The sequence below is a fragment of the Crinia signifera genome, chromosome 4 (assembly GCF_055691185.1).
Source record: "Crinia signifera chromosome 4, ASM5569118v1, whole genome shotgun sequence".
Classification (NCBI taxonomy): Eukaryota; Metazoa; Chordata; class Amphibia; order Anura; family Myobatrachidae; genus Crinia; species Crinia signifera.
In genome coordinates this window covers 80,967,034-80,993,118 of record NC_139220.1, presented here as the reverse complement: position 1 = coordinate 80,993,118, position 26,085 = coordinate 80,967,034, and the positions used below count along the sequence as shown (strand labels likewise).

Below are 26,085 nucleotides of genomic sequence, written 5' to 3'. Positions count from 1 at the left end.
GTATGTGCTAAAAGGATAGCAAGCCACGGGGACCCGCTGCTAACGCAGAGGCTGCTGCCAGCTCCCGGCCTCTCCATGTCCCTCTCCTGGCAGCCGGGAGAGTTGTGCCCTGCTCTGCCGGCTGCTGTCGCGGTGGCTCTTACCGTATAACCCACAGCGGGGCCCGCTGCTGTAAAGCCACTACTCTGCCCGGGGGTTCTGCTTCCTGGCAAATCTGGTCGCCAGGAAGCAGAATCTGGTCGCCATGGCGACCTGGCCACCGGGTTTTGTCGAGCCCTGCCCTAATGTACCATATAGGCTACAGTCCAAACTACCAGGACCCTCCTCAGGAATGGTAGCTGCATATTCGTGGTCACTGTAGCACAAAGGAGTCTTATACCAATTTCAGACAGAAAAAAAGACCCGGGAATTTCCCTGCTCTTGCCGTGTCGACCTGGGTTTTTCTTCTGTCTGAAAGGGTCAACACGGGTCTAAAGTTCCAGGACTTCGACCCAGGTATTTACCTGGGTTTTTCCCGGGTCTGTATTCCAAAAACCCGGGTCGCCGGCTGTCTGAAAGGAAACGACCCGGGTTTTTGGGATTATTACACATTGTTAGGCACTGATTGGCTCTCCTGGTGGGGTGCTGGCTGATTGGTTGTGAGGATAGGCTTCTCTGATTGGCTGGGAGGGCATGGCAATGGAGCTGGCCTCTGAGGTCATTAGGGAGCTGAAAAAAGGATAGCATGGCCCACTGGTAGAAGCAAGAGGTGAGAGCTGCTGGCAGTGAGAGGGGAGGAGGATATCGGCAAACAGATGACTGGGACAATCAAAGATGCCACAGTGTACTCAAACATTGCAAATATACTGACAGCCATGTGAGGTAACATGTACCTTCCAGTATATAAAAATAATAAAACTTGTTTACAACATATCCTTGTGTCATGCCATGGGTAATGCAATGCAGTGAGCAGTCACCACCCACTTTTGATGACCTCATCTCTGTGTGCCTTTAAAACTGTCCGTTTCTTATGACACACAGAGTTTTGCAGGAAAAATCCGGCTTCTGTGTGAAAGGGGTCGACACGGGAAATACCCGGGTTTTTGCTCCTGTGTGAAAGGGGGTCAGCCCCTTGCTGCCTAGTTGTACCCGGGTTTTTGTATCCGGGAAATACCTGGGTTTTTGGGATTTTTCTGTCTGAAAGGGGTATAAATAGAGTGAAGGGACAGCTGATGTGGTCAATTCACTCCAAACACGGACTCCTGCGAGACGCTTGATAAATATTGACAAAAAAATATTATTTTTTGCCACGAATAGTGGCAATATTAAATTACAATTATTGGGTCTAAAAAGTGGTAATGTGTTGATATGTCCTGTATTACCAGTAATCAAACAATTGGTTGCCTGCATCCACCAGCTGTTAATGACAGCTGCAATGGGGAGAATTGAGGAGGGGTCCTTCGTAAAGAGCAGTAATCTCAACCTTATTAGGACTACTTTTTTTTTTTAAATTAAACTCACTCACATCTAAGCTGCATGATAATGAGCACCTCTGACATTATGTATCAACATTATGGGGGGGTGTTTTAATTGGGCGCAAGGTTTAAGGTCCATACACACTGGGCGACTATGCCCAGCGTGTATGGACAGTGATGATGCCAATCATCGCTGCGGGGAAAGCCGCTCAGTGCATACACACTGAGCGCTTTCCCCCTGCCCAGTGCCGACGGAGGGGGGGGGCCCGGCGGCTTTGCATAGCGCAGCAAAGCCGTCCTGAAAGCCGCTCATCTGCTGGTATAACCAGCAGATTAATGGCTTTCCCGGCGATGATGCGGGAGCGCGCAGCAGCGTTCATCGCTGGAGCATACACACTGGGCGGCATTGAGCTGAAAGCCGCTCAAACTGGGTGTTTTGAGCAACTTTCAGCTCAAAGTTGCCCAGTGTGTATGGGCCTTTAGTAAGATAAAACATTGAGAGTCTGAAGGAACTCATACACTAGTCCAATTTGACCCGATTCAGACAGATCGGGCTGAGAAATCGTCCCAAATCTGATGTTTGACATCCAATCCAATGCACAGTCATGTGTGCATCAGATGGGATTTGGAGGTCAAACTGATTTGGACAACCCTCTACCGGCAGTGGAGAACAGGGTCAAATGCGATACACTGCATATGAAAGGACAGTATGCATGTGATCCTGCAGCCCAGAAAGTTCCCGGTTGGCTCAAGAGGGAGGGGGGTCGAATGGCCATTCCCTGCTGCAATACATCACAGTAGTGTATGGCTATAGAGCAGGGGTGGCCAACCTGTGGCTCTTGAGCCGGATCCGATACGATTTGCCGGCGGTCGGAATCCCGACACTGGAATCCCGACCGCCGAAATCCCGACAAGGGGGGGACATGGATCGCCCCCCCCTTGCGGGCTCGCTGCGCTCGCCACGCAGCGGGCCCGGTGCCTCGCTACGCTCGGCACGCTATTTTATTCTCCCTCTATGGGTGTCGTGGACACCCACAGAGGGAGAAAGTTTCGGGATTTCGGCGGTCGGGATTCCGACCGCCGGCAAATTAACTGCATCCCCTTGAGCCACCTGCTGCTCTTTTCATAGTGAGATGCAGCTCCCGCACCCGTTGCACTGCTGCTTGCCTCTTCTGACTGTGGCACACAACAGGGTAGAGCGCAATCACTGTGGTCTCTGCTGATAGCAGATGTCAGCTTTTCGATCAGGTAACATGTTTGGTGTATGTTTAGTCCTTTGCCAATTGCTATAGCGGAGAAAGATAAAAGACATAAAGGACAGCTAATATGGTAAACTTCAGTCTAAAACAAAAAAAAAAACAATGTGTGGGTGGACTTACAGGTACATGAACTAGTTCAGTAGATAGATATTTGGGTGCCGGATGACTGCCCAACAGCCAGGATCCCAACCAACAGGGGCTATACTCCCCCGTGAAGAATAGAACCTGTGGCAATCCACCGATCACGCAAGGGGCTTTTTTGCACTCGCCACTCTGCCGGAGTACCGGCGGCTGATTCCGGTGTCGGTATACTGACCATCCTCCAGTCATACCACACCCAGACAGGGCCTTCTTAACATTGGCGGGGGCACCTGGGCAAAACATTAGCACCCCCCCACACACACCTATGGGCATCGGCATCTGGGAGCTTGTAGCGCTTACAAGGCGGGAAGCGCTGCCGATTTTGAAAAGACTGTTCGGACGCTGATTGGCTGAGAGAATCCAGCCAGTGTCCGGAAAGTCTTTTCAAAATCAGCAGCACTTCCCGCCAAGCAAATAGCGCTACAAGCTTCCAGCCGCCGCAGCTCCCCAGGGCAGTGCCGTCTTTTTACATTGGGGTGTGCCCCTGGGCAACTGCACATTAAACCCAATGGGAAAGATGGCACTATACCCAGATATTTTGTATATAATTTGAGTATCTATTTTCACTTGTTTAATGGACCAGGTATATACCTAATCACCTCAGTCTTATCCCAATGCCCCACTCCACCCCTCTTGCAAATCCTGCTTTTGCCTCTGCCATCTTGGCCTGTGAAAAAAAAAGTGCCCCAAATCATACTAAAGGTACTATGGACAGTAATAGGCTATTATGGGGTGATTCCTATTATCCTCAACTGAACTGACAGACCCCAAACCTAGATGACTGATAACCAACTGCAAAAAAAAGGGCGTGGCATCGTTGGGAACGGGGCGTGGTCAAATGAGCCGCGGCGCAGCGTTGAGAAGAATTCTAGCAGCACATAGAAGTTGCGTCAGACAAATCTTGCGCTTGTTGCACAGCAGCGCAGAGTATAACGCAGGCCTCCACGGCATATAACATGTACAATACACATCAGAACACATTTGAAAAAAAAAAAAAAAACAGTGCAGTGTTGGGAATATCCTGGCTGCACCCCGATGCCCCCACACAGCGGGCGCTACACGTGTGAGACAGACATGTACGTGAGCCGACACGAGTGCCCCAGGGAGCCCGTCCGGCGCTGTACACACCCAGCACTGTGATCTGCCCTACGCCATGCGGGCGGCACAGGCCGGAAAGGGATCAACGGGGAGTTGGGGGCGCGATCACCCAGCCGGACCCCAGTAACAGCGGCTGCTACTTACTTCCGACACTTCGTCCTCGTCGCTGCCAGTTCCGGAGGACAGGACGGCAGCAGCTGCCAATTTGAAATCAAGTCTGTCGCTGCCGGTCGGCGAGTCCGCAAACAGCCGCAGCGTCCTCTCGGGCGGACAGAGCTCGGCCCCTGTACCGGCCGGAGAGCGCGGAGTTACCGAATCAATCTCATCTTCGAAGCCGTCTGTGAGCATTTCCGTCCCGGGCCCCGCATTCTGCATAGCTCCGTTCCACTGAGTAGGACGCGTCCTCCGGTACAGCGGTCACTGGTTCACTGCGCTCCCCGCAAACCCCCGGGACACACACATTGGAAGTATAACAAAATCCCAAAACGTCTCAGTCTTTGCCAATAACTTCTGCTAAACTACCCTGCTGCTCGTCCGGACCCGCCTACCGGATACACAGCGCTCGATCTCTGGCCCCTGTAGAAGGTACGTGGCAGCCTATTGGCCCCGTGAGCTGTCACTCTAGGTGACGTCCGCGTGCCCTTTCAAGTTGCGTTTACTGCGCACGTCTCTCGGGTGACCGCCTCCCATACTCAGAGCAGCGGCTAGGCCGGGAACTGCTGCCCGTCGCATAACGTCACGCCGCCAGCTGTGGGCGGGATTACGTGAAGAGTGACAGCTGGGTCACTACTTCCTTATACTGACAAATACATAACATTGGTTCTTTTATTTATTTATTTATTTATTTGGTTACTTATCTAGCGCAGCAGAAAGTACTGTTGTGCTTTACAATTGTAGACAGTGATAGAACAAACCAGGTAACATCCAGGGCTGGCGCAAGACATCTTGGCACCCTAGCCTAGGCAAAACTACATGATACTGCCCCTTTCTCCCTGACCCCCTGGTTAATCCCTCCATTGGTTACGTGTATTTTACCATATTCAATATAAAATAATTTTACTTACACACACAATGATACATCATACACCTCTTTGCTTAGCTCAAAATATCTCCCTAGGCAATGTCCACTCACTGCTCTGCACAAGATCTATGTCTCTAATCCTCATGCATTATGAGGGGATGGAGTTACAATCCCGACCACCGAAATCCCAACACTTTCTCCCTCTATTCACAACACCCATAGTGGGAGAATAAATTAGTGTGACGAGCGTAGCGAGGCATCGGGCCCGCTGCATGGCGAGCGCAGCGAGCCCGCGTGGGTGTGGGGGGGCGATCCATGTACCCCCTTGACAGCATTTCGGCGGTCGGGATTTTGAACGCCGGGATTCTGACCGTTGTGATTTGGTACCATTCCCATTATAAGCTACCTTTCACAATTGCAGGACTTTCAGGCTGCGGGTTCCGGTGAACATGTTACTCCAGTGTAGTTCCAGGTGAAACGGCAGTCTGACACTTACACCGCACATAGAGGCAGCACACCCGGCTTGCGGAGGTTCACACTGAAGTAACCTGTTCACAAGAACCGCATCCTGGTCACCGTGGTGGTTCAATTGCATTAAAACATAATAAGGCAGCGCTATGGAGCAGATAAAAAGTTTATTCAAATTACATTCACAGCCGTGAGGAAGGCAGCAGACTCTGGGATGTTTGGGGCGGCTCGAGGAGACTCGGCAGCCTTCAGGAGTTCAGGCGCCCGAGTCCTCCCGAGCCTTCCGCCTGTGGTCACTGCTGTGGCTGGCGGCTGGGGCAGCAGCGGCAGGGGAGCTCCGACGTAAAATTTAATGAATGTGGTTATCTAATAATAATAATACTGTTAGCAGTCCAACTTAATTAGTTTAGGCACAAGACAGATTATTATAGCTGCTAAAGCCTGTGCTGTCAGCATGCTTCTCTCCAAGCTGTAAATTCGAAAAAAATGTAAGCTGCCAATAATTAATGGGTTGTATCCTACAGGGTAGGGTGGGCTACCCGCAGCCGCTATACAACACAGGTGTATTACCTGTGGCTGCTGATCATAATACACGTGGCTGCTGAACATAATGCACAGGCATTACCCGCGGCCCCTGAACATAATACATGGGGGTATTAACCTTAGCTACTACCACTATACTACACGTGGGGGGCATGGGGATCATAATACACGTGGCGGGCCCTACCCGCTATACTGATGGTCATGTCCCACTCTTGGCTGGGATGGTTAATGGGCAGCTCTTTCTTTCCTGCGCCTCGCTGCTTCCAACTCGGTGCCGCCCTCCAGTGACCAGCACTCATAGGTAAATGCCTAAAGCTGCCTAGTGGTGGCGCTAGCCCTGGTAACAACAGACAGACTTGGAGGTAGGAGGGCCCTGCTGCAAGTTTATAATCTATAGGGACATAGAGGGAAACACAAGGACAGACATCAGTAATAGCATAGCAGTCCCACCAAGTTGCAAGTCCAGAAAGGAAGCTGCTGTATATAATACAGTACATAAGTGCCTCGGAGGGTTATGTGTACGATACCTAAATATGATAGGCTTGCCTGAAGAGGTGAGTTTTCAGGTAGTGCTTGAAAGTTTGGAGGCTAGTGGAGAGTCTTATTGTGCATGGAAGGACATTCCATAAGATGGGAGTAGCCTGATGAAAGTCCTTTAATAGTGAATAGGAGCTAGTAATATGTGCAGAAGAGAGACGCAGATCTTGTGCAGAGCGGAGTGGGAGATATTTTGGGATAAGTAAAGAGATGTATGTTGGTGTAGTATGGTTGGTTAATAGCTTTATATGTAAGTAGAAGTATTTTATATTGAATATGGTAGAAAATGGGCAACCAACAGAGCGAATGGCAGTGCAGATCAGCAGATGATGAACATTTAACCAATGTATGTGCATTATTGGGGGTGCTCTCCTTACCATCATTCACCTGATAAATGATAATTATTTCTGTAATGTAGTGGCTTATGTTTGGTGCACATTGCCATAAAGCAGTGGCTCACGAATTCTGTGCTGTGAGGCACTTGCAGAGGTGCCCCAGGTTGGTGGTCTGTGTTTTGGGGTTCTGCCTATACAGCTGCGCCAGAGCTGCCAGTGACTAACAGCTCCACACCAATCACTGTGATGTCAGTCTCAACAGATTGAGCATGTTGCCCCCGTCTGTAGTGTAGATATATATACTAGTGTGTACCCAGCTTTAACCCATTGCAGTCCATTTTTTTTACAATTCAAACAGTCTGGTTTAAATGTTTAAATTAATTGTAATCTTTAATTTATTTTTAATTCAGAAATGGTCTAAATTGAATGTTGAACGATGTTAATGTTCTTATTTTCAAGTGGCTCATCATTGGATCTGCTATTAGCACTAGAGCTGTTGAGCCTGACTAGACGTTGGTCCACCTACAGATTTATCTGTCCAGTCTGTCTGGTGGGAACAAAAATCTGGCATTGGATGGAGCATATGACCATCATCCATTCACTCTCAAATGATGGAAAATAGACAACAATTATTGTTTATATAAATTTGTTTAATCAAATTGATTTAACCAATTTGTCTGAATTACTATAGTTTGTTTTACCAGATATTTGTTCTCCCCAGATAGATTGGTCAGATAAATCTTTAGGTATGTACCCGGCTTTAAGCTCCGGTCTGTGTGTAATCACACCTTCTCTAGTACATTCATTATTACACAGGTTCTGTGGCTGCTGACATCAAGCAAGAATTTCACATATGGGGTAATTCAGACCTGATCACACGGCCACAAATTCGCAGAGGCCAGCATTCAGGTAGACATTGCTAGAATTAAATCTCGCCTTGCAAGTTAATGTGCACGCAGTGTGAATGTATGTGTACATCGCGTGAAGACTTCGCAGCTATATAAATATGTTCAAAACCTTTTGTTACAGGCTCACCATCAAATGATTTTTCCAATGGGCACAGTCATCACAGGCTCAGAGTAGCCAGAGACTTACTTGGCAGTTGGGATGAATACCGGCATATCCAGCCCAAAGCTGATGTCACACACCCTCCTCTAAAACGCTTGGCACAACTGCCTTTTTTGACACTCCCATAATTTTTTCTGTCACATCTAACAAAACAGTTACCACCCACAGATGCCGACTTCCGGGCAATCATATTACCATGATGTGGGGCAACTTCTATTAGACCAAAGTTCTTATCTGCTGGATTTCCCAGTGCTTGCAGATGTGATCTCAAAACGCGAGCCTAAAGAGACTGAGTGCAGTGTACACAGTGAATAACCCAGGTAGGCGCCATAGCAGTAGAGGAGTAAAGGTGCCCATACACGTACCGATTACCTGGTACTTTTTGTGCTAAAATAGCCTCGCATTGCATGCACAAACCATGCACAACGATGCTATTTTAGCACAAAAAGTACTGGGTAATCGGTACGTGTATGGGCACCTATAGTCCCGATTTGACCAAGCTTGGACTCGTCTTCCAAATCCCAATCACACGCGAGGACTTGAGTGTATAACCGGTATTACTTGTTTGTTTGTTTTGCATTTCTTCTGAATCCGTATTAGGCCCTGGATTTTGTGGATAACTAATGGTTGATGGTGAAAAGTGCTACAGTATATGCAGTTGGACCAGGTAATGTTTTTCGTTTTCTTTTATGGTTACCATTTTGTCATATTTACTATTATAGGTGTCTATTAAAAAAAAAAAAAAGGCCGGTGAGATAAGAGAAATTATAGGAATCTTCAACAGTTTCTACATTGCTTTAATAACAAAATGTAAAACAATGATAAAACAATACATACTAGTAACAAAAGCAGAGTTATAGTAATGGTAACATACTGTAATCATGATAATAGTTCACGTACTGTAACATGGATATAAAAATACATCTACAATAATATTATTCAACAATTATGTACCACCATCATTGTTACTTTATTTTAAAACATGAAACTGTATAGAAAACAAACACATTACAAACAGTACATCAGCAAAGTAGTCTTGGTGGTTTCCCAGGTTAAAAGGAAAGTAGTCTTTGTCGCACTAAAAAAAAAAAAAAATTGATCAGACACAATTAACAAAATATTTATTGCATGCGTATCCCCCCCTCCCCTCTTGTACCAAACATTTACTGGCAGTATTACATTTTCAGAATAAGCATTTTTAGTGTACATTTACTCCCTGAGTAAAAAAAAGCAGAATAAGGGTGTGTGGTTTTTTTTAGTTTTTTTTTTATTAATAACGTATCCTTATTCTACGGTGAGTGTGTACATTTCTTTAAAAAAAATCATTCCAGATGTACTACAAGAGCTGGCAAATTACACTATAAATTTAGCGATCACCCCCAACACTAACAGCCCTAATGCCATAAGCATGGGTTTATTTTTTTTATAGGACAAAAGCCCACATTTTTTGGGGGTGGTTCTGACCCCACTAGGGAATCCAACCCCACGATGACCAGCCGAGGTCTGGCTGGCACTAATAACAGTTATTTATATAGCGCATACATGTTCTGAAACGCTTTCCAAGAATATTTAATCATTTACATTAGTCCCTTCCCCAGTGGAGCTTACCATCTAAGAAAATAATAAAATCTTCCTGTTTTCACCAGTAAATGAATAACCAGAGCAAAGCATTTAAGCCTAAGCTAATTATAGCGTTCCCCAAAAATTTCCACTACCAGCCCTAGGCTCTTGGTGCCTGCAGAAATTAATTGCATATTAATTTTGATAAAGGATTTAAGAATTTGGGTCAGATATATGGTAGGGAACATTATGATCCATTTAGCAATACCAGCTTTTTCTGAGGCAAAGTATAAAAAGAATGATGTAACAATAATGCACATCATCCAAAAATTGATTTTCAGAAGAAGGATGAAGTCTGGTTAATATAGAAGCTACTGTACATAGCTGCAAATTTGAAAATACACAAATAAAGGCATCCTAAAATGGGAATTTAGCTTGCAGTTTATCATGGGAGTAGATGATCATAGTGGATGAATCTATTAGTTGGTGAATATAGTTGAGTTCCTGGGAGTGTCAAGTGGTAAAGTTGTGATAGAAAGCCAGTTGTGAAACCAGGGGTGAGATTTAATAGGATGAGAGATTCAGAAAGTGAGAGATTTGGTGAGAAATCTCCAGTTTTTTTAAAGCAGCAATCATTTACACTGCAAGAACCAGTTTGATTTTGAAGTGTAAATGATTGCCGCTTTAAAAAAACTGGAGATTTCTCACCAAATCTCTCACTTTCTGAAACTCTCATCCTATTAAATCTCACCCCAGGTATTTACCCAATGGGTAAAAAATGGAGAAATTGAAGGAGAAAGCTTCATTTGGAGTCTCGCTTGTCGCCAAGCCAGACATATGAAATATAATAATAGATTGAGTTAGATTTGGTGAGAAAGACAGGGGACGAGTGTGTAATAAGCTAGTTGATGGGACATTAGTGCTAAAACATTGTTCTAGAGCAGGGCTGGGCAACAGTGGCCCTCCAGATGTTGATGAACTACACATCTCAGGATGCTTTGCATTAGTTTTGCTATGTGGCCATGCTGAAACTAATGCAAGGCATGCTGGGATGTGTAGTTCATCAACATCTGGAGGGCCGCTGTTGCCCAGCCCTGTTCTAGAGGCATATCAGCATATCCATTTGTGCCTTTTATTTTGCTATTTTTAACCAAAATTATATAGAAGGCAGCATGGAGCCTTGGGATCTGTGCAGTGATATCAGGGTTTAGAAACCAACAATGATAGATGATGGTTTCAGAATAGAAAGAACACTAGCCTTCAGAACCGTTAGTTAATACAATGTTTTTGATTACTATCCCGCCATCAATCCATTGCAGATCTCAATGGCAAACCAGCTTGTTCACGTAGCTGTTCTAAACAGATGGTCCATAGAGACCCCAGGAGCAGCCGCCCATGAGGTTGCCACGAAGTGAAACTTCACCACCAGAGGAACTTTTGGTGCCGCCAGGTAAGCTTGCCAATTTGTTGGACAAAACAAGCATTTCTTTGGAAGCTGGCCAGACTGGATAAGCAACATCATACCGTTCATACAGCGAATCTGTGCACATAAATCTTACCCACCCTGACCACATCTAAAAACCTTGTGCAAGGAGAATCATCTGAAAAGAGAGGAACTATGGTAGGCTGATTCATGTGACAGCTGGAGAAGACTTTTGGAAGAAAAGACATCCTAATATGCAGTTTCTCTCTATCTAGATGAAAAATTAATTATGGAGGATGGCAAGACAGAACACCTAAGTCTAATACTCTCCATGCAGAAGCCAACGCTAGAACCAGGACAACCTAATAGATAAGTATTTCAACTTACCAACTCTAGAGGTTCAAATAGAGATGATTGTATAAAGCAGTGATTCCCAACCCTGGTCCTCAAGTACCCCCAACAGTACATGTTTTGCAGGTCTCCACACAGAATCACAAGAGCTATAATTAGCTCCACCTGTGGATCTTTTCAAATATGCCTGAATAATGAGTGCACCTGCCGGGTGACCTGGAAAACGCGCACTGTTGGGGGTATTTGAGGACCAGGGTTCGGAACCACTGGTATAAAGTAAAGAACCAAGTCCAATGGAGCAGTGGGAGGAGTGAATGGTGGTTGCAACTGAAGTACCCATTGCACATCTATAAAACAGCAACAACTTCCTGGAAAAGAAAATAGAAAGGGCTGAAACATGGACATTTAATGAGCCAAGAAGCCAACCAACAGTTAAGCCCGCCTACAGAAAAAGAAGGTGAGATGTCTTGAAAGTTAGAGGAGAAAAAATCTCTACCTTCATACAAGGAAATATAATCTTAAAAATACGATGGTAATAACGGGACGTAACCTTATGGGCGTGGATCATTGTAGTGATTACAACAGATTGAATACCTCTCTCCCTTAGGAGAGCCTGCTCAACAACTAAGTCAAACAAAACTGCTTTAAGTCTGGAAAGACGAAAGGTCCCTGCTGCAATAGATCCTCCCTCAGAGGGAGGTGGCCATGGTTTGCCCATGGTAAAGACTCGATTACCAAGCCCTGTGGGGCCAGTCTGGAGATATCAAGAGAACCCTGAGTGTTTTATCTTGATACGCTGAAGAAAACAAGGCAACAGGAAACCGACAGACAAACTGAAATTCCCAAAGAGCTACAAGCATATCCACTGCCACTGAGCCAAAATTCTGAGAACGGGAGAGATACAGGGGAAGTTTGTGATTATTCCTTGAACACCCCACCTGCAAATCAGCAACCAAAAAACATTAGGGTGCAGTGACCATTCTCCTTGATTCATGTCCTGCTAGCTGAGGTAGTCGGCCTCCCAAATCTCCACCCCTGGAATGAATGTAGCCAACAGAGCATTGGAATAGTCTCTGCCCACACTCAGATCTTGGATTTTTCTTTGCATGGTCGTGCAACTTCTGGTGCCGCTTTGACAATCAACTGAACTTGAATCGCAGGGCAGTGCAGAAGACAATGTGTGAGAGCTAAATGATTTTTATTGGTAAACACATCTCTTGTGTAGCCCAAAGACTTTGGAAGTGTGCCCCACATAAGCAAGCTTGCATCAGTAGTCAGCAGAATCCAGTTCCATACCTCAAAACTATTTCCTTTTAATAGGTGGCAGTAGACCAACCACCAAAGGAAAGACAAATTTGTCTTTGGTGACAGAGACACACTCTGGTGTAGAAAAAGATGTGAGCTCAACCACTGTGCCACAAGGTCGAACTGGAACATCGTAGAATAGAAATGGCCATAAGAAATTGACTCGAAGGCCACCACCATCTGGCCTTACAATCTGATGTAGAGATGCACAGAAACCTGTCTGTGGAGCAACACCAACAGACCATTTCCTGAAGAGCAGTTACTTTGTCCTGCTGAAGAAAAATCTGTTTTGCACCATATCCATAACCATACAGGGAAAGAGAAGTATTTGAGTCAGTTTTAAGTGGGATTTTGGATAATTGAGAATTCAGTCCTATTGATGGAGAATGGATTGTGTTGTCACAAAGTCCTAAAGGAGTTGATCTACCTACAGATGGAGCCGGACTTATTGTTGCTGGCGAACCGCCAGCAGCATGTTGCTGGCGATCCGCCAGCAACACGGCGCTCCATCTGACTGAGACGAGCGTGCGTCCCCCACGCACGCGCGTCTCAGTATCCGGGCGGCGAGGCGGATGCAATACTGTCCACCTCCCGCTCGAGGGGGCTGGGGGGGACTTGAGGACACTGCGGGGGGGTGCGGTCGCCCGGTGTGGGCACCGGGCGACCGAGGGCAGCACCGTCGGAAGGGGACGTGCGCGCGCGTCCCCTTCCGGCATACAGATGGCGCGGGGCAGGGGATGAATCCCGCTACATCTGTAAGGTGCCTTTATCAAAAGGTTGTCCAGATTCCTTGCAGGTAAAGCAGCGTCATCACATCATTACCACCATGACCTTTGTAAAAATCCTGGGTGCCATAAAAATCCTGGGTGCACAGGCCCATGTTCGTGCTTCAATGCAAATCTCAAATACTGCTGGTGAGGAAGTAGATGGGAATGCATCCTTGCCATTGAGTTATACCAAGAAATTGTCGCGTTCCAACCCTGCAAGGATGGATCATTAAAGAGATTTCATCTTGAATTTGTATTTTAGCAAGAAAGGGTTGAGATCCTTTAAACTTAGGATAGGCCTTATGGAGCCATATGGCTTTGACACCAGGAAAAGGCTTGAATAAAAGCCTAGTTGTCATTGATGCAAGGGTATTAGATTTTTTACTGTTAAGAGCAGTCTGGAAATCACCTCTTTCAGAGTTACCCTTTTTACACTGGAAACTGGTTAAGAACCAAGGAAAGGGGGGGGAGAGAAAACAAACACCCAGCCTTCCTTGCAAAAACCCATACATATTTCTTGAAACATCTGAAGGCAAGCTCTCACTCTGGGGTCCCCCAGGTGGAAGAGAATCCCATCATGTGCTGGGCTTAGTAGCAGATTTAGACTGTTGATGGGATAATGTTGCAGAGGCTCTGCTACAGCCTCTAAATCCTCAGGAAGTAGTTGTTGCCCCCCCCCTGGCCGAAGGCCAAAAGGACCAATAGGAAGGGCCAGAAAAAAATCTAGGGGCAGGGTCCACAGATGACCAAACGGTAGACCTACCTCCTGTGGCCTGTGAGATCAGTTTATCCAACTTAGGGTCTGCTTGCCATTGTTGTAGCCAGAGAGTCCTGGGAGCAGAGATTGCTAGGGCCGACAACCTAGAAGCTAGAGAACAGACATATTTAGAAGCTTCTCCCAGATCATTTGCAGACTCCTGGATGTGCTCTAAGAGATAAGATCCCCTTCCGGCTTTCCCGTTTGCAGACCACAGCTTTGTTGACCAAACAACCCATCATAGCTAGACATACCCATACACCTGCCACTATTTAAATACATTTCAGGGAGCCTTCAAACTTCCTGTCTGAAATTCCAGAGGGTCAACAGCAAGGAGTGTTTTTCAGAGGCAATCTATTATCAGGATGTTTCCAGGCAGAAAACAAAATCTCATTCATGTGATACAAGAAAAACTGCAGCAGATTGTTGCTTTGTTTTTGCCTGGTGATACACTGTACCACAAAAAATTCAGAGTATACCTGGCCAATAAAGCGGATTCTGATTTTGGTGGACCCTAGTCTCCTTCTTCAATATGTAACACCTGGCGAATTGCAAAAAGTAACGCCTCAATTCCCTCAGAGGTTTGAGTAAACTCATCCTCCTCCAGTAGGGGGAAACCTCCTCCTCTGAAGCATCAGACTGCAGTACAGAGAGAAGAAATCTTTTCTTAGAAAGCTGAGGAGGTGTAAAAGATGACTATGCTGAGACCAAAACCTTAGACAAAACCAGCTACTGACCTAACCATTGCCTGGACCCAGGCTGCTTCAATCAGAAAAAGTAGTTTTCCTAGCAGATTATCTGTCCTTTCTAGAAGCCTGTAGTTCTGCTGAGAGACTGGACATAACCATAGTGAGCGGAGATGCCCATGCAGGGGAGGCTATCAGGAATACATGTCTTACAGAACAGGGAGGTATTAGATTGACCCTGAGTAAACTTTGCAGCACACTTTGTACAAGTGAGCTTCTGTAGGGCTTGTAACTGAGAGAAAGGAGAGAGAGACCAAAGGTAAGATAACAGTCACACTTCTAGCCCCAGTAGCATTTCTAGCAGTACTGGAAAAAACACTATAACACTGAAAATCACTATTGTGCATAGACATATACAGATGCACTACTCTCCTGACAAGCTATACACCACTGTATTCATGACCTCCGTTGTATCTTGCAGTAAGAAACATGGAGAGAACTACAGCACTGTCCCTCAGAGCAGTAGCAGGAGTCCCACCATAAGTATGCAACATGTACTTGAAGGAATTGGCCACCAGCATCTTGAGTGTCCGGTCGGGGCCGCTGAGACCAAGGAGACTGTTTTTATGGCTAGCTCCACCCCCCACAATGCTGCAGTCTTCAAAGCACTGCGGCCCGCTCATAAGGACCTGTTAGTCGAGCGCCAGGCAGTATATTCACTAGCTGCCACTATACTGCTGGTCAGCCTAGGGGTTCGCAACTTGTGCTTCATGCTGCGGCATTCGGCACCCCTGAGGCAGTGGTTTCAGAGCCGGAGACCCCAGTGTAAACCTGAGCAGTGGCAAAGGGGTCTCCCAGGCAGTTCCCGCGATGTGCACAGCCAGGGGCAGTCTCTGCCTGTACTCCTCATGCTGATCGCAGATTCCTATCTAATAACAAATGCCTCTGAGGCTCTGACTAATGTAAAGGTGCCTATAAACAGGTCCAATTTGGGCTGATTTCACCTTCTTATGATGGATATGGCCAATATATTGGGTTAAATCAGCCCAAATTGGAGGTGTCTGACATCAGATTGGATGTGATGCGCATTCTCATGCGCATAGAATTCTGGAAGATCTTACGTGCAGCATATAAGATAAATTGGAAAAAGACCATAAGCGGTACATTGCGAGTGATTTTTAGCACCAGATTTCCCTTGGTATGCAGTCACTAGGTCGACACCTTGAAATGGTCAAAATACCCAAGGTCAACTTAAGCTTATGATCAACATAGACATGGTCGACATGAATAAGGTCCACATGAGTTTTTTTATGTTTTTCCCTTCAAAAAAGGTGTTTTTTTTTATACTTTACTATTCAGGTGGGCATAGAGGGAGAATATCATAGTGTGCTGAGCGCAGCAAGGTCCATGTCGACATAAACACCCCAAAAAACATGAAAAACTCATTCAACTTATTCAAGTGGAACATAAGCTTGTGTCAACCTTTTGTCAATGTCGAAAATGGGTAGGTCAACCACTTCAAGGTGTCAACCTAGTCCCTGCCGACCATTAGTGGTCTAGCCAGTATCTGTCGACCTAGACATTGGCCCTTATTCTGATCGGTGCGGATATATCCGCGTGCGTTCGGCCCGCCGATGTTTTGTGTCTGCGCATGTGCAGAGGCGTCTCTGCGCATGTGCGAGCGGGGCGTACGGCCAAATCCCGCATGATATGTGAACACTCCGAACAGGGGGTGGAGAGGGGCGTGAAGGGCTATTTGGGCTCATTACCATATGCATACGCCCCGCGTTTCATGGGAGTTCCCATGAAAACGCTGGGCGTACGTATGGTAATGCGGCCGTGACGCACGTGTAGGGGGCGGACATATGACATCGCCGGATGTCAGCTGCCCGCCCAGATCCCTGCTTTTGCACGGAAAAATGTCCGTGTGGTCTGAGGTTGCGGGTGCTGGTGGAGCACACGGTCCTGCATTCGATGGTCTGCTACCATCGAATGATGGGGGAGGTTCCCTTAGATGGAGGAGGCGTATTCCGTGAAAAATACACGTGCGGTCCGTTCGGCCAGCTTCTTACCGCATACGGACGGAGTTGGCGATCCGTATGGAAGGCGGGGTTTCGCACGCACGGTCCTGGCCGCATAATCGGCTCCGGCCACACCGATCAGAATAAGGGCCATTGTCTACCATTTATACCAGTGGTTCCCAAACTGTGTGCCGTGGCACTCTGGGGTGCCTCGGGACACCTGCAGGGGTGACCTGGGTTGATGGTCCAGGACCACCTCAAACTATATATGTTCAATGTAACAGGCAGAACCAGTGCTGGTGGCTGCCAGTGCCAATCAGAAGATATGTGGACAAGCCAGAGCTAAATCTGTCCCTCACCACTTAATTAAACTGAAGGAGGACATATAAATACAATTCGCGTAATTTAAGGATTTGTCTTGGATTTATAAATAAGAAACTTTTGGCCTAGCTGTGTCCTTAAAAAATTCTGATACTCTAGGGTGCAGCGGTTTAAAAAAAAATTGGGAACCCCTGATTTATACTGTAATCATTCCCTTGAATGATTTGAATTGCCTCAAATTCACATCTCATTAAATATGCAAATTAGCAGAAAAAAATGCAATTTAAAAAAGTGCGATGTGGTGCGATTTTGGATAATGCTATTTTATTTCACATTCCATTAAATCTCAGCCCAGGTATCTCATAGCCCACACTGAAATGGTCTGTGAATGCAAACCTTGTGCCATGTTGGAAGCTGAGAAGTGTGTATGTGTGCTTTATAAGTCACACATTTGCGATTTTGATCAGCTGGGGGTTATTTTCTGATTTTTTTTTTCCTCATGTGTAAAATTCTAAGATGTGAAATACACTTCCAAATCAAGGTGTATTTTTTTGGCATATTTTTTTACAATTCGTTCGTGTTTACAATTCGTATTCATATTTTTTACAAATACGAATTGTTAGTAAATGACTAAAGTACGTTGTTTTCATGTTAAAAATAGGCGTATTCTATTGTTGTCATATTCATTCATATTTGTATTAAAAAATATGAATATGCCATGTATACACCATGAATACGAATACACATCAACATATTTTCAGGATAGTAAATCCTGAAAATAAGAATAAGCATAAAAAATCGTATTTTGCTTACGAATACAAATTTTTTATACAATTTTACCTTAGTAAATTTCCCCCAATATCTTTAGAAAGGATACTACAGTTTAATGCAGGTCTTCTTTATGGATGGCAAAGTAAACAAGAAATAAAGGGTGAGATTTAATAGGATGAGAGATTCAGAAAATGAGAGATTTTGTGAGAAATCTCCAGTTTTTTTAAAGCGGCAATCATTTACACTGTGAAATCAAACTGGTTTTGCAGTGTAAATGATTGCCGCTTTAAAAAAACTGGAGATTTCTCACAAAATCTCTCACTTTCTGAATCTCTCATCCTATTAAATCTCACCCTAAAATTCAAACCTAGTATAAACTTAATTACTACATAGTTATTTTAGTAATTTCCTTCATGTAGAACAAATGAAAGCATTTGCTTGAAGAAACCATTATCTTACCATTTTCCCAAATGAAGGCTTTTCACTGGCTCTAATTAACTGAAATGTTGATTTCTGGTATCTTTTCTTGATACATTAGTTCAGACTAGAATTAAAGAAAATTATTTGTATTAATTAACATGCATGGTATGATTAGGAAGGCAAGTTATATACAAATAATGATATACAAGTACGCTGTTTAAATTAAAACTAAACACAATGGTGTGGTTCATCAGGTGGACAATGTCAAGGTCAACATGGGAAATGTCGACAAATGAAAAGGTCACCTTGAGTTTTCACTTTTTTTCGGTGTCAAAAGTCATGAAAAGTTATGTAAACCTTTTTAACATTGCCATGTTGAAATCGACCTATTGACCAAGGCAACCGATATACTGTATTAACTGTGGATCTATTGTTGATGGTCTATCAGCCGTCCAGATACCAAACACCAAACAAAGGATATTTTGCATTTAAAAAAGTTGCACAGTTGTAATGAAATCAATATATTTGGAAACGGTTGACAACAATTTGTCAGAATGAAAGAAAATCCTGCACAATTATGATAATACAACTGATATTGATCTGAGGCTAAAATATTAGTGGTTTAAACTATAAAGGGTGCAGGGAATGTTACTGCTATGGGGCCCAGTGGCTTGGTGGGCCCCAAAGCACCGCAAGCAATACCCTTCACTCTTCAAATTTTAAAGTGTTGCCAGGGGCAGGGGAGCAGGGGCAGGAAACCCAGCACCATAGAGATGGTGCAGGAAACCCTGTGCTGCCTGCGCCATTAAGAGGAAGACATGCAGTGCCAGGGAGTGGAAGCAGGAGACCTGGTGTCAGGGAGGTTGTGCAGAAGACCATGGCACTATATACGCCAGTAATGCCTGCTGTCACACCTTTTTCAAACCCCTGCACTCCATCCCCCCTTTATCTCTTCAGTCTCTCTTCTTCAATCCTCTCAAAGAGGGAGAGAGCACCCGGTAGAGATAATCAGACACTCCCTCTATCACTCAGTCTCTTTCCCTGCATCCCTCTCACTGCATCTGCCCCTTTCTCTCTTTCTTTCCCCAACAAACTCTTTGTCTCACACTCCCCTCATTCTTCTGCCCTCCCCCCAAGCGGCATTGTAATGGAGGGGCGTTAAAGTTTTTGCTATGGGGCCCACAAAGTGCTGGTTATGCGCCTGTAAAATCCAATTATTCATAAGTGCCAATTCAATTGGTAACTCCTAGAGATGCCAAGAAAATATGCACTGTTCTTCCATAATTATACACATCTGCGCAGTGACATTACCAATGCTGTATCCACACCCCTGAACAAAAATGTCACCAGTTGTGCTGAACCAGCTCCTTATCACAATTTGGAGGAGGACATTCATCCCCACATTGGATTTAAGGGACCCTAACTGGAAATAAAGAACATTGGGAGGAATGCCACCTCTCTATGGCCCTTATTCTGGTTGAAGCGGTAACGGCCGCTTGCGGCCGTTCCGCCGATGTTTTCGGTCTGCGCATGTGCAGAGGGCACTCTGCGCATGTGCAGCCGAAATCGCCGTACACGTATTTTGTCCACCGCAAAGGGGGTGGATAGGGGCGTGAGGGGCTACGAAGCCTCATTTGCATATGCATACGCCCCGCGTTTCATGGGCGTTCCCATGCAAACGCGGGGCGTACGCATGCTAATGAGGCTATGACGCGTGGGTACAGGGCGGGCATCTGACATCGCCGGATGTCAGCTGCCCGCCCCCATACAAGATTTCACACGGACAAGTGTCCGTGTGGTCTTGTGCTACGGGACCTGGTGGAGCGTGCGGCCCTGCATTCGATGTTCGGCGACCATCGAATGCAGGGGCTGCTCCCACCATGGAGGAGGCGTATCCCCGTCCACAATCATGCGGATCGCCACATGGCCGCGTACGGACGGCCGTGGCGATCCGTATGGAAGGCGGGGATTCGTCTGGTGCGGTCGGAGCCGCATATGCGGCTCCGGCCGCACCGATCAGAATAAGGGCCTCTACCCGGAACCTACTCAGATACCCCATCCATTTCTTGTGAAATTACAATTATCTCCCCACTTATATAGAAGCACATTGGAGCAGACACTATCTCCACTTTCCAACTGTGGATAGCAGGTGCATATAATTTAGTGCAGCAATACCCATAGGCCAACCTAAAGCTGGAAACACATTAGATGGTGTAACCAGCACGATATTGCCAACACCTGAAACCGTCAGGTTAGTTGGCATCAGCAAGTACATAAACACTTGCTTATGCTTAACATGATGAGCTGCGGTGAGGGGGGTCCTGGGAATGGTGCAGAATATTTTGCTAGTACCTTCCTCCATCGTTCTGCATGTACAGCTGACAAAAGATTAATGTTCCGTGGGAGCATGCATGGTTAATGATATAGGGCCAGATTCTCTAAGCTTCAAAAGTGATAAAATGGAGATGCATGATAACAACCATCATTTACAATATTATCATGCATATTGTCTAGTGTGTAGTGACTATGGGCCAGATTCTCTAAGCTTCAAAAGTGATAAAATGGAAAGTGATAAACAGTCAGCCAATCAGCTCTTACCTGCCATGTCTCAGACTGTGTTTGAAAAATGTCAGACAGGAGCTGATTGGCTGGCTGTTTATTACTCTCCATTTTATCACTTTTGAAGCTTAGAGAATCTGGCCCATAGTCACTACACACTAGACAATAAGCATGATAATATTGTAAATGATAGTTGTTATCATGCATCTAGTGTAAAAAATGACAGAGAGACAGATGTATTTTGGAAAGAAAGCATGCATCACTATAAAGTACATTTAAAAAACACCAATTGGCAGCTCACACAGAATCTTACAGGCAGCTACAGTACTTTTGCCTTTAGAAATGGAGGACGGAGGCGGATACTGGAGATACCAGCTGCAGTCTGCCATTGTTACATCTGGGGTAGGGCTTGGATTTTGCTTGCATTCCCTGGAAATGTTTTTTTTCACGAGGATTTCACACAATATAAATTTAATACTTATTACCCCACTTCCAGACATAATCCTATTTTATGAGATTTTTAGTTACATAAAGCATGCTTTTAAATGCACATACAATTTATGAAGGTCATTTAGCTTGATCAAATTGTTAGAAAGTTTTTTATTTTAATTTTGCCAAAAATATCTTCAATTAAATGGAAGAAAAGTATTAATATTATATCCAATCCAAATCTAATTCCTAGCATACGCAAGTATGCCTGGCCAATAAATCAGATTCTGATATGACAAAGAACTGAAAACTGGATGCTGTGTTTCCATGAAAAAAGAGGAAACACATTTTTAAGAAAAGTAAATAGTCGTAAACGTTACCTACAATTTTTAATTCTATTTAGCATACTGTAGCTTTACATGCAAATACAGGTTGAGTATCCTGTATCCGTACATCCCTTATCCGAATGATTCCAAAAACCGTGGTTTTTGGAATCATTCAAATTTTTTTTATTTTTTTTAACCCCCCTAACCCTCTTTTCATACTTACCAAGTCCCCGGGCATCCACAGCAGGCCTCCGGCATCTTCTCCAGGGTCTCCAGCGGTCCCAGGAATGCATTGCGCGAGTGTGCGCGCGCGCCGGTGACGTCACCGGTGCGCGCGCACACTCGCGCAATGCATTCCTGGGACCGCTGGAGACCCAGAGAAAATGCCGGAGGGCCTGCTGTGGACGCCCGGGGACTGCGTGGACGCCGAGGGACCACCGGACACCATCAGGGGACAGGTAAGTATGCCTAATAAAAAATATTCCAAAAAACGAAAAATTCCCCTATCCGGAATGCTCGTGGTCCCGAGCATTTCGGATAGGGGATACTCAACCTGTAATACTGTACTGCAAAATAAGTGGGAAATCATGTCAGTACTTTTATCTGCTCACTATACAGAAGGTAAACTGACTGGTACCACCAGTTCACAAGCATTTATGTGGACAATTTTATTTTTTAAACTATATACTGTAATTACCCTGTAATTACTCTGGCGTGTATTTTCAAGTTCAGTAGCACAATGAAAGCAGTTGTGTAATTAAAGCCAGTAAAATAAATCTATATAAGGAAAAAGGTCTCTGCAAATTAAATGACACCATAAACTGTGCCCCTTATCTTTCATCCCTTTGCTATTTCGTTATGGGTTGAAGGTGTTAGTTTTGCATAGTACAACAACATAACAGTCAAAAAATATATTGAAATTGTCATACCAAAATTGTATTAAACAATCCTATAGTAATAAAATATAACTAATAAAAGCCTAACTCTGCTCCTCATCTCTATTGGTACATCGGCGGCCACTAGATGGCACAAAAGCTCTGTATTGGCACGGGTTGGGATGGTTTGGTCTACAGCAAGTTGGTCGTCAGTCATTTGGTCGACACCGTTAGGTCGACATGGGGGGAAAGCTCAACATGGGTTTAGGTAGACAGTATCTAGGTCAACAGTCAAAAGGTCGACATGGGGTTTTTCACTGTTTTTTTTTACCCGAATGTCGCTGCGCTGGGCACACTCCCACCACGCGCCCTAGTGGATGGTAGGGCATGAAATACCACCTGTCGGCACACGTCGGCTCAAAAAACAGTGAAAAACCCATGTCAACCTTTTGACTGTCGACCTGGACACTGTCGACCTAATGCTTGTGTCGAGCTAATGACCTGTCGAACTAAACCCATGTCGACCTAACTGTGTCCACCTAATGACTGTTGACCAACTTGCTGTAGACCCAAATGACCATATCCCATTGGTACTGACACACACAAACACCTACACATCCAGAGTCCCAGCAGCTCTGCCATTTTGATGGACTGGTGACTCGTTATCACAATAAATAAAAAAAAAAGATAAATACTCCTCACCACTGGAGGCCAGAAAGTGAAATCAAAATGTTTCAAACTTCCTGGATATGGGCAGAGGGAAATGTAAATACAGAGTTTGGAGGTAAGAACAGATAGGGACTACTAAGCCATCATTTTGACAGGCTTTTATCTAGTTAATATAACAGGACAAAAGTAGCTCTGGCAGTGACGTGCAGTGGTGGCTGTGTACAGAGAGGCACTGATAGCCAACACCACCACAAAATAAAAAGATTGCCCGCGTGTCAGGTCCTTAACTATTGACAACGGGAGGCACCGCTCTTATGCTGGGTACACACCAGGACGACAAGGGTCCAATCCCATCAATCTAGATCCAATTCCGACCGATTGGATGTAGATTGTGTGGTGATTGGGCCCTTTTCTGTCCTGGTGTGGACCGATACCGATCCGATGCGCGGTCCCGCGGGTCGGTCGTTCTTCAGATCCTACCTGCTGCAGGTAGGATCTGAAGAACGATCATACTCCCGGGTGCGGGTCGCCATCGGATCGGACCCGTTCATGATGCACATTGTGAGCGGGTCATGCCCCCCCCGCGTCATCGTGAGCGGGTCGGAAGAAACACTAACGACCCGCTCACGATGTGCATCGTGAACGGGTCGTCCTGGTGTGTACCCCACATTAGTGCCTCAGAAACTCAAAAAAATAATAATGGTTTAAAAATAATAAAAATTATATAAAGAATATATTTAGGACAGAATATTAGTCATAAGTATTTTCTTTGTATTATTTTATTATGTTAATTATTTATGACAAGGGAGGCAATTCCTCCCCTGACTGCATGTCCCTGAGCTTTGGGATTTGCATAACCTGTGGTCTATCCCAGACATACAGATGGAGCAGCCAATTCAGCCAGTTCAGGGAATTGCTCAGATTTCCTGAGCGGGTGCAGGCTTGCGGAGAGGCGCTCCATCTGACGGAAACGTGCTAGCGTCTCACATGCTCGAGCTTCCCGTCAGCACGGTGGCTGGGAGCAGATTCCCGGCCTGTCTTTGCTTCAGGGATATGGGCTGCGGGAGTGGGGGCTGCGGGGGGGCTATAGGGTGAGGGGGATACGGGAAGACAGCAGGGAGCTTGCAGAGGGCAGCGGCGGACTCCATCACAACGGTGTGCACAAGCATCTCGTGCGCGTGCCCCCTTCTTGCATATGGTGCACAGCAGCGAGTGGCTGCTCTATAGCCAGGAGCAGCTCTAATGAGAGCTTTTTTTTCCCCTGGAGCTCGAGTGGTGCTCCAACACCCACTGCAGTGACCTAAATCGTGCATAGGGGGCGTACATACGAAAATAGGGATCGTTGGGTCCTCCTCACCGAAGCTCAGAGAGACCCTCTTCCCTCAACCCCCGGAAGCGTTGGGGCGGTGGGTCGCAACAAAGTTTGGAGAGACCCTCGGTAGGCTTTCTTCGACTTGCGGCTCGGGGGGGGGGGGGGGGGGAGCTCTAATGAGAGCTGCTCCATCTGTACCAATGTCTGCATAGCTCTTTACTTAAAGGATAAAAGAGGCTAACCCAGGCATTCCCAACCTGCAGGTTTTAGTGATATCCAGGATTGAGCACAGGTGACTTAATTAGTATCTGAGTGATTCAGATTGAACTATCTGTGCTGAAGCCTGGATATCACTAAAACCTGCACTGTTGGTGTGCCTTGAGGACCGTGGTTGGGAAAGCCTGGGCTAACCTAATGCAGGCCGGATACCTGGCCCTCTCCTCTTATATGGAGAGAAAAGAGCCTGGGTCTCCTACTGAAATAAGGGCTATATTTCAGCACCTCAAAATTTCAGATGTCAAACTGATCTAGGGTGGGAAGTCCCTAAATGCAACTGAGAATTACTACTGTATGTATGAGACTAAACATAGGAACAGACTATAGTCTGGTTGCTGATGCTACCAGGTACAGGGGCCTAATATGGTATACAAATAGTTTTCACTATGAAACCCCACAAAAGAGGTTCGGCCTTTGCTGATTCCTAGTGTGATTGTTGGTGTTACACAAGGGGATGAGTCAGTATACAAACCTTGTGAATCACAGGGATTGGTAAACAATAGCCATTAAACAAGCCAAGGTCTGATACACAGAACTAAGGGCCCCCCTTTTTTTTTACAATAAAACCCAGCTGCATTTTTCGTTTAGTAGAACTTATAAAAATTTAATTGCAGCTGCTTTTTGAGCAAGAGCCAGAAGTAGCGCCTGAAAGACTGTCCTAGAGACAGTACAGACACCCTTTTTTCTAATAATGCCACTCAGAGGCTGAAAGAGAGGGGGGGGGGGGGGGGGTTAAACCCCCAGCACACCAAAGGGCATTCGTAATAAGATTTGAAAAACCAACATTACATTTAGGCCAAAGACAAAATCACTGCCTAGACAAATGAGATATATAAAGTTGTTTGCCAATGTATTATTGGGCATCATTCCTTATAGATAAATGTAAAATTATTTTGCCTTACATCTTCACTGTCACTGGAACCTGTTTCTTCCATCTTTGGCTCTACCTCACTGACCGCTTTCTGTAAAATATCATCCAGCCATCGTAGATCATGAAAAGAAAAAACACACTCCATTGCCTTCCGTATACAAACAAGGCCCAACAGCTAGAACAGAGTAAAATAAGATAAATGCTTTAGATTAAATGCAGTGACAACTGTTGCAGTTAAGGCTTTACAGGATACTAATTATCTATCCCAATTACAATTCATTGTGTACAAAGTTATTACTTATAAATAAAATAGGTTTGGGATTCAAACTTTAATTGTAATGCACCATAAGTGGTTTGCAGTGCCAAACATATGGCACACATTAGAATAATACATGGTTCACAGAAAATTACATTACAGCATAACTCCCAACTGTCCAACTTTCCACGGGAACGTTCCAATTT

The 26,085-nt window shown here is 45.3% G+C and overlaps 2 protein-coding genes across 3 annotated transcripts in view; both read right to left on the bottom strand.

Annotated features, from left to right (window-relative positions):
- The window catches only part of ANKHD1 (ankyrin repeat and KH domain containing 1), a 95,629-nt gene extending 90,982 nt beyond the window's left edge, over window positions 1–4,647 (bottom strand). For both annotated transcript variants that reach the window (XM_083181898.1, XM_083181899.1), the window contains exon 1: window positions 4,097–4,647. In XM_083181898.1, coding sequence (XP_083038024.1) covers window positions 4,097–4,327 — 231 coding nt within the window. In that variant the 5' untranslated portion in view covers window positions 4,328–4,647. The remainder of the gene's footprint in view (window positions 1–4,096) is intronic.
- A 4,231-nt stretch (window positions 4,648–8,878) lies between these two features.
- LOC146072950 (electrogenic sodium bicarbonate cotransporter 1-like) overlaps window positions 8,879–26,085 on the bottom strand; it is a 117,655-nt gene continuing 100,448 nt past the window's right edge. Inside the window, exons 22-24 of the mRNA XM_083180119.1 lie at window positions 25,655–25,798; window positions 18,346–18,430; window positions 8,879–9,002 (exon numbers count right to left, since the gene is read on the bottom strand). Of these exons, the coding sequence (XP_083036245.1) occupies window positions 18,377–18,430; window positions 25,655–25,798 (198 nt within the window). The 3' untranslated portion in view covers window positions 8,879–9,002; window positions 18,346–18,376. The remainder of the gene's footprint in view (window positions 9,003–18,345; window positions 18,431–25,654; window positions 25,799–26,085) is intronic.